The 15,199-nt window shown below is 38.7% G+C and overlaps 1 protein-coding gene across 2 annotated transcripts in view; it reads right to left on the reverse strand.

Annotated features, from left to right (window-relative positions):
• sema3b (sema domain, immunoglobulin domain (Ig), short basic domain, secreted, (semaphorin) 3B) overlaps positions 1 to 14,125 on the reverse strand; it is a 35,503-nt gene extending 21,378 nt beyond the window's left edge. The window contains exons 1-4 of one of the 2 annotated variants that reach the window (XM_015014968.1): positions 13,599 to 14,125; positions 4,895 to 5,417; positions 2,588 to 2,745; positions 1,469 to 1,531 (exon numbers count right to left, since the gene is read on the reverse strand). In XM_015014968.1, coding sequence (XP_014870454.1) covers positions 1,469 to 1,531; positions 2,588 to 2,745; positions 4,895 to 5,072 — 399 coding nt within the window. In that variant the 5' untranslated portion in view covers positions 5,073 to 5,417; positions 13,599 to 14,125. The remainder of the gene's footprint in view (positions 1 to 1,468; positions 1,532 to 2,587; positions 2,746 to 4,894; positions 5,418 to 13,598) is intronic. The other variant, XM_015014969.1, reaches the window with a different exon arrangement.
• Between the last annotated feature and the right edge of the window lie 1,074 nt (positions 14,126 to 15,199).

Raw genomic sequence — 15,199 nt, forward strand, 5'->3', positions numbered from 1 at the left:
GTTTAAATTTAAACTACTGACCAAATAAAAGATACTAAGTACATGACAAATCAAATGTACTGAATCTTGAAAATAATTATAGTTAGTTTCACATGCTTTGATTCAGTTCCTTCCATGCTGTTGGTCAAGGTCACATGTTTTAAACAGCTACAGGTTTTTTTATGTTATTCAATCTAAACATGAACAACAAATAAAAATAATCTGTTCAGTTCCAAGCCAATAATCACAATTCCATAAACTCTGTTTTTTTATGAATATTCCAACACACTATAAAAATACTGCTTTAGGTAAATAAAGGTCTTGAATTTCTGTAGTATGCATAATTTGATGCTGCCATATGCACTTCTATACAATGTCAGCTGCTCAAACGTAGCAATAACAAAACAATAATATTACTTAATCTGAAGTCTGTTAGCACTGAGGAAGAATCACTCACATCGAGATGCTAAATGCATGAAGTAAGTCCAACTGCAAGTAAGTCCAACTGCAGCCCAAATATTAGGATTCATGAAGCTAATATTTACTTGGCAACTCAGTGGTACTGAGAGACTGCCAAAAGTACAGAAGCTACACCAGATGATGATTATATTTTCTAGAAAAATAAAATAAGGATAGCTCATGGTCAAATATTGTACCTGTGCAAAGATATTTTTAATTTTACATAATTTATCCCAATATATATATATGATATACAAAACAGACAGAACAATATTAGTATATTTAATCAAATTCATGATTTTCCCTCATATTTAGACTGATGTAATGGGTCCATAGACCATTTTACCTAACAAAATAGGAAACAGTGTAACTACAGCTTAACCGTAATCATAGTACAAGCTGCTATGCCACAGCTCCAAAGTAATTTGATCTCTATAAGGCATCTACACCTTCGGGTTCTTAGGTGTGGGGACGAAACAAAACAAATGTTTTTGACTTTTCATCAGAGTGTAAATCTCAGTCGCATGAGGTTTAAAATAACTAGCTATTGAGGAAATGATCTCACCACATGGTAGGTCTAAAAGTAGGGGTGCTGCACCTATTATTGCATGTTATCAGTTTACATGCTGTGATCCTGTCTTGTGATGACTCCCATGACTCCAGTGGATTAAAAGGTAGTATTGTGTTGGTCCGGGTAGGAGTGGACACCTCCATAGATCTTATTTTCATGCTCTGTGTAAAGTGTGTGATGGCTGTGGGCTCAAAAGAGGTCTGATGTTCCAAAGGTTCATAAACAAGAAGTTATGATGTTGTACTTTTGTAATTGTGCTTTTTAGCTGGAAAAGAAAAAAAAATATGACGATAATTCTGACTTTTCCCCCGCAGTAACATTTTTACTGAACTAGTTCTTTACCAAGCTTGAGGTTTTGCTATTTTTATATTTTTCAGAGACACTTTGTAAAGGTTTTCTTTTGCCTGATTCTATGTGAGTCAGAAACTGAAAAACAAATAAGAAGGAAACAGGACTTACAGTGATGTCCTTTCCAGCCCAGTTGCACTCCTCTCTCCAGTCAACGGGAGCTGGCCAATAGATCTGAAAAGTGGAAGAAAAGGTTAGAAATATATCAGCCATTTAAAAGATTTGTAAAGACTGACTCCAGTTTTTAGACATTTTTATTTATTTTTTTTTTATAAAATGTCATCATTTTAACTCCCAACTCACTTCCTGTTTCTTCCCTCTGTCTAAGTCTGTCATTTCCGATTTCATCTCCTTTGATACCTTCTTCCCCTGCACATGTGACCACAAAGTGTAAAAGACATCAGCTACGGTGAACCTGCAATGCCTGGCCATAAATCAAACTCACCCACATGCCAAAGTCCATCAAAGCTTTCAAGTCTCACACGTCAAACATGTAATTTACTCCAAACAGCTGTGGACACATGTTGCCACTAGACTGTGTTTTGCTTATGTAGCACACATAACTATAGTTTTTGTCAGTAACACTGTACATTCTTATTGTAAAAGTACACTGGTAGTTCACTGAGTATTTTTAGGACTTTGGAAGTATAAGTCTCTAACTTAAAAAGCAGATTATGACTATTATGTGTTGTTATGTCTGAAGTTTCTGTTAAAGAGTTGTTTTCTTTTCATGTTTGTTGAAAACATTTTTTTTTTCTATCTTTTTTTTTTATCTTCTCAATCCAGAAAATAACTTTGTGTAACTCCCTGTCTCCTTTCTCACCTTCAAATCCTTTCCAAACATGTGTGTTCTTGCTTAGAAGAGCAGACAAAACTAATTCCTCCAGTAAACGTAGCCTGCAAAAATGTCTCACTTCCCAAGAGGCCGTCTTTTGTTGCCAGAATTACACGTTAATCTACTTTGTCATAAGCATGAATGACGATAATCCATCTCTTTTTGGTTCAAATAAAATAATCTATTTCACAGCTTTTCTTTATCTTGATACAAAATACTAAGTACACAAACACGTCTATCCATTGTCTGCGATCGTGGAAGGCCTGCTGTCACTGGGCAGGAAGTGGAGTGGACGAGAGGTCGCCAGTACATCTCAGGGTGGTTAAATTGATGCCCAAGTTAGTAATTACAATCTATTCAAAGGGCTTCAATATTAAAGCACATTTGAAACGTACCTTGTGTTCTTGTTTGGCAATGTTGTCCAATGAGAGTGACAGCAAGAAGTTTTTGGCCCCTACGAACAGTCTGCCCCTCTCTTCGTCCAACAGCATGGCGCTGAAACAGCAGGAGCGCTCCAGCTCAAATCGCCGCACGCCATGGTACTGTTGCAATTCTAGAAAAAAAAAGTAATCAATTAAACATGGCAAGCAAAAATTTAGGTGATTTATAGGCAGTGTATTTGTTAAATTATCATCTGCAGCATAAACATTCGGAAAATAAAGATCAGGTGACACTTCTCTGTGGGAATAAAAATGTTTCTGTACTAACTGTGTAGCTCCTTTTGGTATAAATAAAGGAATAATAAAGTGTATCTAAAACCTTTAAAGAACGGTGATAAGTATTGATCAAATGCTCTGTAGGAGAGTTAGCAGTAGGAAAATAAGGATAGCTCCAATATGTTGTGCATTTACGAATTGATCTTGTTAGAAATATTATATAGCTCTTTGTTATATTTACTAATATTTAACACTTTGCATGGAATAGCTTGACAGCAAACAAGCAATATCCCCTTGGGACTCAATAAAGTGTATTTTTTCTATTCTGTTCTAAAATATAACTTGGAAAAATATCAAATATCAAAACAATGTATTGGAATCTTAATGATTTCTTATTATTAAAGTCAGCTGGCTACAAGCCTGCAATATTCTGTGGTTGATTAAAATATTTTTTTTGTTATCTACTTAAAATTTCAAGGCTGTGTGTCCCAAGGCAAGTGACTTATGACGAGGACGGACACAATCCTCCATCAGTAATGGTTTCAATGGAAAAAATGAGTGACTGCCGTTACAAAGTTGGCAAAAACAAATCTAGGGGGAACGGTGCCCAGGAAAATCTAGCTTGTCTTTGTAAATTTAAGTTACAACAGTCCACCCTGGCAAATGGAAACAAAAAAAAAACAAGCTTACTGGTCAGAGAAGTTAGAAAAATATCCTCCCCCATTGTCCTAACTTAAACAAGGAGTTTAAGAAAACAAGACCAAACCCTTATTAATTTACACATTTAAAAGGCTTTATTAACTTGTTATTGCTCTGACTCTGATGCCATAAAAAGGCAGCCTGCATCACATCAGGGACTTTATTACTCAGACTTACTATGGTGCGGCTAAAACAACCTAGACTCCAATAAAAAACGTGCTGAATCAAAAAAAAAAGAGACAGATTTCAATCCAATAATAAGGGTAACATGTAGGTCAGAGATTGAAATGATGATGACGAATAATTAAAAACTTAATAAATTAGCATAATGAGTGGTGGCATCATCGTGTCTGAGTAATATTTTATGTTTTTCTTAGGAACAAAAGTCTCATGTGTGTAACTAAAATTGTTCCAATTCAGTCTCAGATTGAAAGAAAATGTTCATCTTAGTTTTTCTCTAAGCTCTAAGCTTACTACTAGCTTGTAGCTAGTAGTACAAGCTACAAGCTTGTACTACTAGCTACAGTAGTACAAGCTTACTACTGTAGCTAGCTTGTAGCTTACTACTAGCTACAAGCTAGTAGTAAGCTACAAGCTTACTACTAGCTTGTAGCTAGTAGTAAGCTTAGAGCTTACTACTAGCTTAAGTAACCTAGCTACTTAAGCTGTAAGCTGACTTATAGCATAAGCTAGTTACTAAGCACACAAAACCGATGCTTTAAAGATAATGATGAGTTATATTTACATTTTTGTGTTGCTCTGAAATACAATCATGTTGTTGCTTGCTGATGCTTTAGCAGAAAAACTAAGAGTTTGTAAATTTGGCGACCATTTTAATTTGATGAACATTTTCTTTCAATCTGTGACTGAATTGGAACAATTTTAGTTACACACATGAGACTTTTGTTCTTAACAAAAACATACAATATTACTCAGACACGATGATGCCACCACTCATTATGCTAACTTATTAAGCTTTTAATTATTCGTCATCATCATTTCCATCTCTGACCTACATGTCACCCTGAGTTGAAACTGAAGCCGGCACAAATTTCAGCTGGCTTGGCAGCTTGCAGTGAACCTCTTGTCCTTCAGACTGACTTCAGACTGTAATTGCCAGTTTGAAGCGATGGCACACATCCCTGGTTTTTGTGGTCACACTGGGCAGTTAGCTGCCTCCTCTAACATTAAAAAACTTGAAATGGATCAAACAATCATGCCACTGTATTTCCATGCTGCTGGCATATGCATGCACACGTATAGCATTCAGTTGTGTCCGGTTGCTTGTTTTATATCGGTAGTGTAGGTTTAGGACAAACTGACCTTTGCAGAGAGACGTGTCCTTACCTTTGTATGAAAGTTTCATGCGTGGTGAGGAGGAGGAGGTGGGAGAGGAGGATGAGGAAGATGAGGAGGAGGATGAAGATGAAGCACGGGTTACTGAGCTGGAAGAAGAGTAAGCAGCAGCCATCCCGAGCACCAGCAGAGAGCTGCAGGTGACCATCATCATCATCATGGTCATCATTTTGGCGCCCTTTTCATAAACCGCTTTCTATCAAAAGCTAGTGTTTAGTGGCTTTGGCCGCTTTGAGTGCTGAGTATTTGTACTGAGAGATGATTTAGTTATCTGGCTCTCGTCCAGTTCTATTTCATCGTCACGCAAAGTGTTTCTCCTGATTTGAAAAAAAAAAAAAAAAACCAAAACAAAACAAACAAACAAAAAAAATAACAGCTATCCTGGCTTGTAGTTGCCGTCAGACTTATTCCCAAGAGTTTTCTGGATATATCCTCTGGTCCTCTTACGAAGGACGACCCAGATCACCTCTCACATCCGAGACAGGACAAAATCATTCCGCCTGGACACAGGGACCTAAAAATAGAGACAGAGAGAGGGAGACGATTCAGAAAGGAGCACTTCTTGTGCCAGGGATGCCCTTGTGTACACACACATGCAAATACACACACACACACACTGAGGTATATTTAGTCTGAATCAGATTGATGCTCATGCCAGGGTGTGTCAATGCCAACCTCTATTATGGCAGCCGCACTATAATCCCTTCAGTTTACAGCAAGAACCAGGAACAGAGTTTAAATCACAGACACACACACGCACACACACACACACACACGCACACACACACACACACACACACACGCACACACACAAGCTGACCACAGCAATGAAGACAGCATGTGTGAGATAGAGATATGTAGCCCCTAATGCCAAGCCCGGCACAACCTCTCGCACTGCCAAGACAGAAAACCCACTCCCACTTTCTTTCTCCACTTTTGCAGACTGCATGAAACCATCCCATTGCTGGTAAGCCTGCAGCTGTGGATAAAGGTATCACTGCTATGTGAGAGCTGAGTTACTAAAAGGAGTACTTGAATATTCAGGTATTTATTTTGAATTATACATCGCAACATGACTTAACAGTTTATGAGAGTATTTTAGGATCTACAGAATTCAAAGTAAAAAAAAAAAAATGTCTCAGAAGAAACAATGACTTGAGTTGGATATGTTTTTATTTGACTACACAGCTGGTTCAGTAACCAGGTCACCGGTTTGTAAACTAATCAGCAGGAATGTATCTGTGTGGTATTGTACTGGAAACACACACACACCTACACACACATACAAACCTTTCTTCTAGTACTTTGGACTCTGTTGCCGGGCTGCTGGAACAGTACAGCTATTCACTGGAACCAGCCTCCTTCATTATGTTGCACCTCATAGTTAGCGTTGAGGCTTTTAATGTTTTTTTTTATTTTAATATCTTGACAATTACTCCTCATCACTGCCTTTCATCTGTTACCTCCTTTAAGAACTAACATCTTCTGTGATGTAAGAATTAAAATAAAAGAAAAACATTTGCAATCTTAAACAACTTTGCACCAGTGCTCAAAACTGAATGTCGATTTTTAGCTACTAAAAAATAAAGGTAGAGTAAAAGTCAAAAAAATAAATTTAAAAACAAGTGAATTATGGTAATCCCAGACTTCCTAGACAAAAGGAAGCTAAATTTCCTTTTTTTTTTTTTTGGCTTTTACAGAAACCAAGAAATCAAAGGGCCAAAAAAAAAAAAAGTACAGTTGCTCTTCATGTTTTTCTTCAAATTTCTTCGATTTCCATTGCACTGCCATCAAAATGCTGTGAAGAATTAAAACATAAAGACAACTTCCACTTGCACACAGACAGAGCGCAGCCAAGACGGCTGGCTTTCAGTTTTATGAATAATAGAGCTATTGAGGCATTGAGACAGGAGAGCTCTCATAAGCTCATGGCTGCCAGTCCACAACACAACAGGGCAGAGCTGAAAGGAGGCATAAACTCCCTCGTACCCTGCAGTAAATAAACACACACAAACTCACATACATGTGATGATTGCACAAAAGCATACATTCAAGTACACACAGCGTCACTTTCGTGGACCCAGCCTTTATGAGGTTTGATGCACACACGTACAGGCGCAGCGGAACAAAACATTAAAGTGTGAGTAACACAATAACACAATAAAGTGTTAAAACGCGAAGCAGAAAGAAAGAGACGCTATGTGTGTGTGTGTGTGTGTGTGTGTGTGTGTGTGTTTTGCAGGCTCAGGGTTGAGCACAAAGCTGCAAAGATGCTCGCAGTATTTTCAAGGAGATGGACGTCACCACCCTCGTCAGCTGGAGCGCCGTGACTCGCGCTCAACGCAGTTCACGTCACAGTTCCTGGGAGTGACAGAGGCTCCAGTGAAATCCTTACTCTCCTGTCGGCTTGTATAAGCCAAACGACTGGTCCCATTGTCCCGCCGAGTCTCCCAGAGCTGTGTGTGTGTGTGTGTGTGTGTGTGTGTGTGTGTGTGTCTGAGGATGTTGTCTATATGTGCTCTCATCACTTTAAAAGCATGATTTCTCTGAACTAATTTGTTTATTTGAACAACACACACCTCCCAATCAGCACTAAGTTCTTCAGACACCCACTCTTGAGCTTGAGTACTCCTTAAATCTCCTGCATGCTCCATAAAGCATCTCAATAAAAAAAAAAGAAGAAGAAGAAGAAAAAAGCCACCAGGCTCACCGACAGTTGCATTCAGTTCGGCTTCAATGGACATGGAGCGGCAGCATGCCAAGAGGGAATGGATTAAAAATAAAGACAGACATAGATTCAGAGGGGGGGAGACGAGGGGCCAAGCTGTCCTGTCAAAACCAAGCCTAAATAAGACGGGCAGACAAAGCAGGCCGCCTCCAGGGTGAGACGCGCCTCTGCAGAGAGAGGTTAGAGTGCGACACCATAGCACCAAAAGCAACAATGAGTGAATGAATATTAGCAACTTAACTTCTAGCCTTTCACTTTCACAGGGTGGAACAAAGAATGAATGTTTGACACCCTCAAATTAATCCAAATGGTGGGTTTATGCTAATCACTAATACATGATCCTAATAACATTATCTTGTCAGATAAGGAAGATTTTGCTCCTAATTTATAAATGTAGAAATCCTGTTTTACAGCGACAGCAACCGCCGTGATGTCATCTGTACGACTCTACTCTGATGTGATCCAGTGACCATATGTTATGCTCATATGTTAACATTAAATGCTGTTAAAGAAAGAAAGTACAGCATATGGAGCTGGTTGACTTGAACCAGCTCCATATGCTGGTTTTGTTAACTGAATCCAAGAATGGATGGGTCTATGTTTGACCCAGGATTTAATTAGCAAATTATTCCAACTAATATGGACTTGTTGACCAAGTTGTTTGAGTAAAGTGGCATAAGGAAACAAGAAGGAATAGAGGCACAGCACATATCAACTCAGATGTAGGAAAATAAATAAAAATAAACAGGTTATAATCACAAGACGAAGGCCGTAATGGGAGGGTGCCATCTGATCTAAAGGAAATGATAAGAGCTGTGAAAAAGGGTGAAAGCAGAACTACATAAATATATAACAAAACAAAGCAGAGTTGTTAGAAATCTGATTTACAAGCACAAAGCAGAACTGAGAAGGCAGAGAAAGAAAAAACAGCATGTGAGACTGGAGGGAAGTTCTGAAAGGACAAGACGCAGGGATTGGAGCACTTGAAGCCTGCAGCATGCCTGCATGCATACAGTCCCATGAAAAGAATGAAAATGTATAGAGGGATAGAGAAGGAAAAAAAAGGAATATGTGATGGAAAGAAAGGAGACAATTGTTTTGCCTGCAGAGAGAAAAGAGTTTCCCTGGCCAGCAACCAACAAGGCTAAGCCTCCCTGGGACCAAGAAATGAAAGGCAGGAGAGATGGGTGGAAGAGAAGGAGGAATGAGAAGGGGCGAGTGAGGCGGAAGGAGGGGTCTACACTTTAAAGAGCAAAATGCCAAGCAGCAGGTATCTGGTGACTTTTGGCTGACTTTGATTGGCAGGAGACGTTGAGGACAGGAGGAGGGTTAGAGTGGTCAGCTTTAATGGGATTCTACATATCCGCAACATGTCGGCATATAATCGCATGTATTGCTCTGCAGAAAAGCAGGAAAATCTTAAGAAGGGATAAGAGTTGAACTCAAAGAGTGGCTGAAAGGGTAAGAAGGCACATAAACAGACAGAAAAAAACTCAATCTGAAGAGTTAACTGCTGCACAAATGGGAACTACAAAGAAACTACTTGTTGGGTGAAAATGAAAGCACAGATTTCGCACTCATACATTTTATTTTTCTGTTAATTTACTTTACAGAATCTTATTAAACATGCTTACTCATTCATGAATTTATTTAGGGAGGTCTAATTAAATGGGTTTGCATGCTTTTACGCTGAGCTTTATACCACATAACTCTGACGCTGTGTGTGCCAGCAGCCTGCAGCCCAACCCACAGCTCAGCTACATGCATGAATTATCTCAACAGAATGTAACAAATAGCAAAATGCTTTCCTTTTTTTCCAGTAGTCTGCAAAATATATACCTGAGCCTCTTTATTTTTCCATTGTCTGGTGTCTATCTCCTGCACTCAATGGGGAGATGTGTGTGTTTGTTTTTATTATTCATTTCATATGAATTTAGAATATTTTTATTCACGTATATATCGACATTCTCTTCTGCTAAAAGTTTAATGTTTTTATTTTTTTCAACCTACAATTAGGTGAAAAGGTAATTTTATTTTAACTTGTGGTTAGTGCTAACATTGCACACAAACATAAACTCAATTTTTCTGCAAGCTCTTTATTTAGGAGGAGCAAATGCCAAAATGACTCTTAATATTGTAAAGTTACTTACTCCTGTACTTTAACTGTGCAGTGAAACGGGTTGAAATGAAGCCTCAAGATGTAAAAGAAGAAAAACAATAGGCCTTGTGATTAATAGTTTTGTTTTCATCTGCTGTTTTATCCGTTTGGACAATTTATCATAGACAACAAGCTATGGTTCAAAAATAATATGAACATCCAAGAGACTCACCTTTTCCTGACTTCCAACTCTAGTAGCTGAAAGTCAGAAAAAGGTTCCACTCTCATTCTTACACACTAACTCATGAGGCATGTAAAAAGCTGGATGCGACTTGTGCAACATTCCAGGTTGGTCTGTCAAACAAAAACCAACTCTGGAAAAGCACCATTAGGAGCAATTGTTGTGTTTTGATTCAGAAGAGATATTCAGCCTTGGAAAGGCAGGTGCTGTTGGAGAAGCATGGCAGAACCTGGACATGCTGCAGATTTCTGCAAACAAACCCGAGGCGGGAGCCACAGCGTGGAGCAGGTACTGGGCAGCATTTAGTCTTACTCAGATTTACAGGTAGGTGAGGAGTGCTTCATTTCTCCTCTGCACATTCAAAAAAAAAAAATGAAGCGCACAGACCACCAGTGGCGTGAAAAATGTTTAGTAAAGTGATGATTCACTAAAGACATTAAACTGAAAGTAGTAGATAAGCTGACAAAAAATGGACTGATTTACACCAGCGCTTAAAAGTGCAAATCACGAGAAAAATGAATTTGAACTCATCCTCTGTTTCTGCTTCAAAAGCATGAAAGTACAGTGACTTGTTGCAGCAGAACCTTTTAGTTCACACAGTCTCATCTAAATACGATCTCAAACACGCCAAAGTACAGCAATCAAAGTGAAGCAGTTTCACAACAGAAGTTAAACAGTGTTCATGGGTTTTTATGCTGAAACAAGGTGAACCAGTAAATGAAAGGCGATTATAGGCAAATAAACTGAGTGCTCAGAAAGAAACCCTGTAAAATGAAGAAGCAGCGAGACCGCAGCACTCTGCTGGCTGCTGGTACTGAGCCATCTGGCCCTGCAACATGAAGGAGAAGTTTCCCAGCCGGCAAACCTGTGGCTAATCTTTGTTTGATTTGGATTAATTATCCCAAGTATCGGAGGCTTAAATCGGAAAAAGAAATGTTGCAATTGGAGTGGGTTCAATTTACAGTGATGATTAGCGTTGGGGTCGCTTTCTGCTAAATGTGTCTCATGACTGTTTCCACTGGTCAGGTCAGTCAGGATGGACTGGATTAATTTTACTTTTGATAAAAGTAATAATAGGGAGATGCACAGGTCAGGCTTTTATGTAGCTAATATCAGTATTTGAGTTTCCTTCAGATCTGCCCATCGTGATTTTGACAAATAATTTATTTTTATTTTATAAGAAAATTAATGGATGAATGAGAAAAAAAAGGTTCTGAAGCAGTTTCTATTGATGCATCAGAACATATTGTCCTTAATTATCAGGTGATCTTTTGCAACAAAACTTGCATCAAAGTACAGTTTCTGTATTTGATCAGAGCCAAGAAACATATAACTTTTAGAAAGGACCTCGCTGTTGTGGTTCAGTAAAGTACGGCAATTAAATAACAATAAAGGTGCAATTAGAGCAAATGAAGTTTGCTGGTCACCGTGAGCACACAGCTTGGCTCTGTCAGAAACAGAAGCTGCTGTGAATCAAGACCTTGCAGAGCCGCCTCTGGTCTTCTGACTGGATCTGCTCCAAAAAGCTCTCAGAGGAAAGACAACTCAATGCTGTGAGTGAAACAAGACCTCAGCTTTCACTGTATCCCACAAGCAATCAACAAAACATGAAAGATACTTTGATATGCAATGGTTTGGGAATAGTATTGTTGCATACTTTGAGTTTCTAAAAACAGCTGGCTGTTAAGTCTTCTTCAGATGGCCCAGTCTATGCAGCTAAAGCAACATTTTACATTAGCAACTAGGGATGTTGTGGAATTAAATTATCACAATAGTTTTGTCAAAGTGACTACTGCTTTCAGTACGAGCTTCTCTGGCAGATGCTCCAGCTATTTGTACGAGCTACAAATGTTAAGGAGCATGCTTTAAGTTTGACATCCTGAATCTTATTTTTAGACTTTTTAGACTCTTATTTTAACTCGTTTTACTCTTAAGTATAACAGAAACTAATTCTTGAGACATAACCAACGATAACTGAGCGTAGCACATCTAGCTAACTGTTGGTCATCGTGCGGTGCTAAACTTAAGGGTTATTTCACAGTCTGAACGTCACTTTTCCTTTCTAAAACCTAAACTATTAGGACTGATCAAACTTGTTGGCCTGGATAGACTTGGATAATACAATATTGAACAGAGATCTTTAAAAAGAAGATTTTTTAAACTGTTATTCTATTTTTAAAAACATAAAAAGGGATCACTTTTAGCAGAAGGGCTTTACAAAAAGTAGAAAAACATAAAAAACTCAATGCATAAGCTAAATTGTCATACTGCTTTAAAAAAACAAAACAGATTGTGATCTGTGAAAGATCTCGTGCACGAAAATGTGGACTTTTAGATTCTCCATAAATAATCCTCGAATCTCCTCTCTGCTCATTCTTGTGAGTCAGTATCATGTATGACCTTTTACCCAAAGGCGGTATTAGACCTAGACATTCAGGCTGCAGCCCTGATTTTTAGTGAATAGTCCCTTATTCCATCCATTCATTGTTTGTACTAGCAAACCCACGCAGGGTGGGAGGGAGTCTCTTATTCCACTTGGGATCAAATTTATCAACATAAATCTAATAAAATCATTCACTAATCCTGTAATATATGACTGCATGATCTGTATGTTTACATAAAACCTGAGCAGATTTGTTTGCCTGTTCTCTGAATCTCATACAATCAGTGTCACAAAACCTAGCAGCATGTCTTGTACATGATAGACATACATGTGTTGTGCACCTTATTGAGCATGTGGTTTCCACCAGTTATAACTACAACTTCTTTGCTCATGCATTAAATGAGACATATGTCGTGTATTTGACAGTTTCCGAATGTATGTGCTAAATGCTGAATGCACTGTTAAAAAAAATTGTGAAGAATTTTTAAAATGGTTAAAGTGATAAATGATGTTAAACTGTGCCACCAGTTTTTTTGTAATGCATACAAAATGTCACTTTTTGTTGATAAAACTACACAACAATGAACGCCTAAAGAATCTGTTCTGATAAGACAAGTCATGTGTCAGCTACATTTATTAAAAAAATCTCTGTCAAAAATGTCATGTATCAAGTTTTAAAGTATTACAATATCTGCATCTTAGTCAGAGAAGTACGGCCATGTCTGATGAGGGACAAAATGTTGCATCCAGCTGCAGAAACAGCAGACCTAGACTGCTTCTTCTACAAGAATCAGGTTGATTTGATCCAACTTGGCACATTAAGCTGATCTGAGACGTTTCTGTTATCATTCACAAAGAGAAACACAGAAGGTTTACTGCTAAAGCAGATAAGTAAAAATAGGAAAATGTATTCTTTTTTATCCTTAAAGGTAGTTTAAGGTAGTTTCTTTGAGTGTGTTTTACTCTCAATGCTGTAAAACACAGTAAAAAGAATGTGGTCATTTTTTTTTATTTCACATTGGAAAAAAGCAGCCCATGCAGACCATAACTCATACAACATGTCTGCTACTGTTTTCATTTTAAATGACAGAAAAATGACTTTGCTGTCTAGGTAAATTAAAGTACTTTCGGGCTGAGCTAAGCCCCAGGATCCTCACAATGCCTCCAGTGACACTCCTATTATTAAGCTAATGTCATTCTTATACAAAAACGTTCAAGCTGTTTCTGCAAGCAATTAAAACTCACCTTCCCATCCAGTTCCAAGAGATCAAAATCTGCAAAGGTTCAGAATTGTCCTGGTCAGGATCAGCATCCACCTGAGCCCTTCATGCCTCTCGCTGCACTTATTGCTTCCATTGTGTGAGAAACTTTTTCTGTGTCGTAGGTACTGTCAAAGTTATTGCTCATGCACACCTTTGCACTCTTGCTGGGCTCTTAATTTCCATTAAAAGTTTAACATATCTCAAGTCAACGTAGGGAATGGGGATGAAATAGCAATTATCTAAATTGCTCAGAAAGCGGGAAAATACATAAAACAAAATTTAACAATCCTGGAAGAACCTCTGGAAAAATTAATATTGGCAATTCCAGTGAAGATGGGACAAAGAGTGAGCAGCTCTGCAGTCCTGGCTTGGTGAAAAATAAAAGTCCAGTTAGTCTTTAAAAGAAAAAAAGTCCTACAAGCAGCTGTAAGTTGAAAAGCGACGCGGAGATCTGAGTATTACCCCGGCTGCAGTCAGCTACACTGATGAACGACTGCACTTCAGCTCCTCTTTAAAAGAAAAAAAAAAAAAAACACACACACACACAGCGCTGTGCACACACATAAAACTCCTCTTAACACACACACACACACACACACAGGGAGTTTTCACAGGAGCTGAGTGGTGCAGAAACGCTCAGAGGGAGAACAGGCTGAAAGAATGAACCTAATTCAAAAGGGGAGAGAACGGTAGGGAGAGATAGATGGAGGGAGGGGTTGAAAAGAGGAGAAAAAAGGTGGGAGGTGAGAGGAGGGGCGTGGAAAGGGCCAGAGACATGGGGTGTGCTGTTCTTCTCTGCGAGTATGAATGCTACTGTATATTTATGTAGCTACCTGGGTGAAACCGTTTCCCCTTCTGCCCTTGATTGTGACGAGAGGCTTTAACAAACCGCTGAAGGCAGAAAACCTCAACTAAGAAACTCCCTTCATAAAGCGCTCACTGTTAAACACGGCATGACTTTTCTCCCAAAAAGCACCGGAAAATCTAAAACGTTCTCCCAACATAACCTCATCATACTTTCCACGTGGCTTCCCATTGTTTTTGGTTTTATTGCTGCTTTTTAAATCAAGACGTCTGCAGTGGCTTAGTGGTATGAAACTTCAGACTCTGCTAGAGGAATGAAGAGGGGAAAAAAATGCGATTCTGAGAATTTGGATGAAATCAATATCGCATTCAGACAGAAATCTGACCATTTTTTCTTTCTAAAAGAGTCGCCAAGAACATCAACACGTCTCAGACTGATTCTGTTTGACACACATTTCTCAAACAAAGGTTTTTAGCTAGGATCACCTCACACAGTGTGACATGCGATGAAACAAGCAAGTTGTTGCACGGCTCTCATCTGTCAAGGCTTAAAAACTTGGCTGTAATCGCTGGAAGACGTGACTTGACGCTTACTCTGATCGACACAAGATTTCCCTCTGAAGACTTTGGGTGTTGGTGTATGAAGACAGCAGAACCATTTGGATTAAAATCTGTGTAAACATGTAGAGATAAAAACAAAAAAAAAAAGCTTTCCAGACAAGTATAAGAACAGTTTAGGTTGACACCACAATGCCTCACACTCTGATCCACACCCAGTTG

Source organism: Poecilia latipinna, unplaced genomic scaffold, assembly GCF_001443285.1.
Source record: "Poecilia latipinna isolate Pla-1442-1.1 unplaced genomic scaffold, P_latipinna-1.0 Scaffold1868, whole genome shotgun sequence".
In the NCBI taxonomy this organism is placed as follows: Eukaryota; Metazoa; Chordata; class Actinopteri; order Cyprinodontiformes; family Poeciliidae; genus Poecilia; species Poecilia latipinna.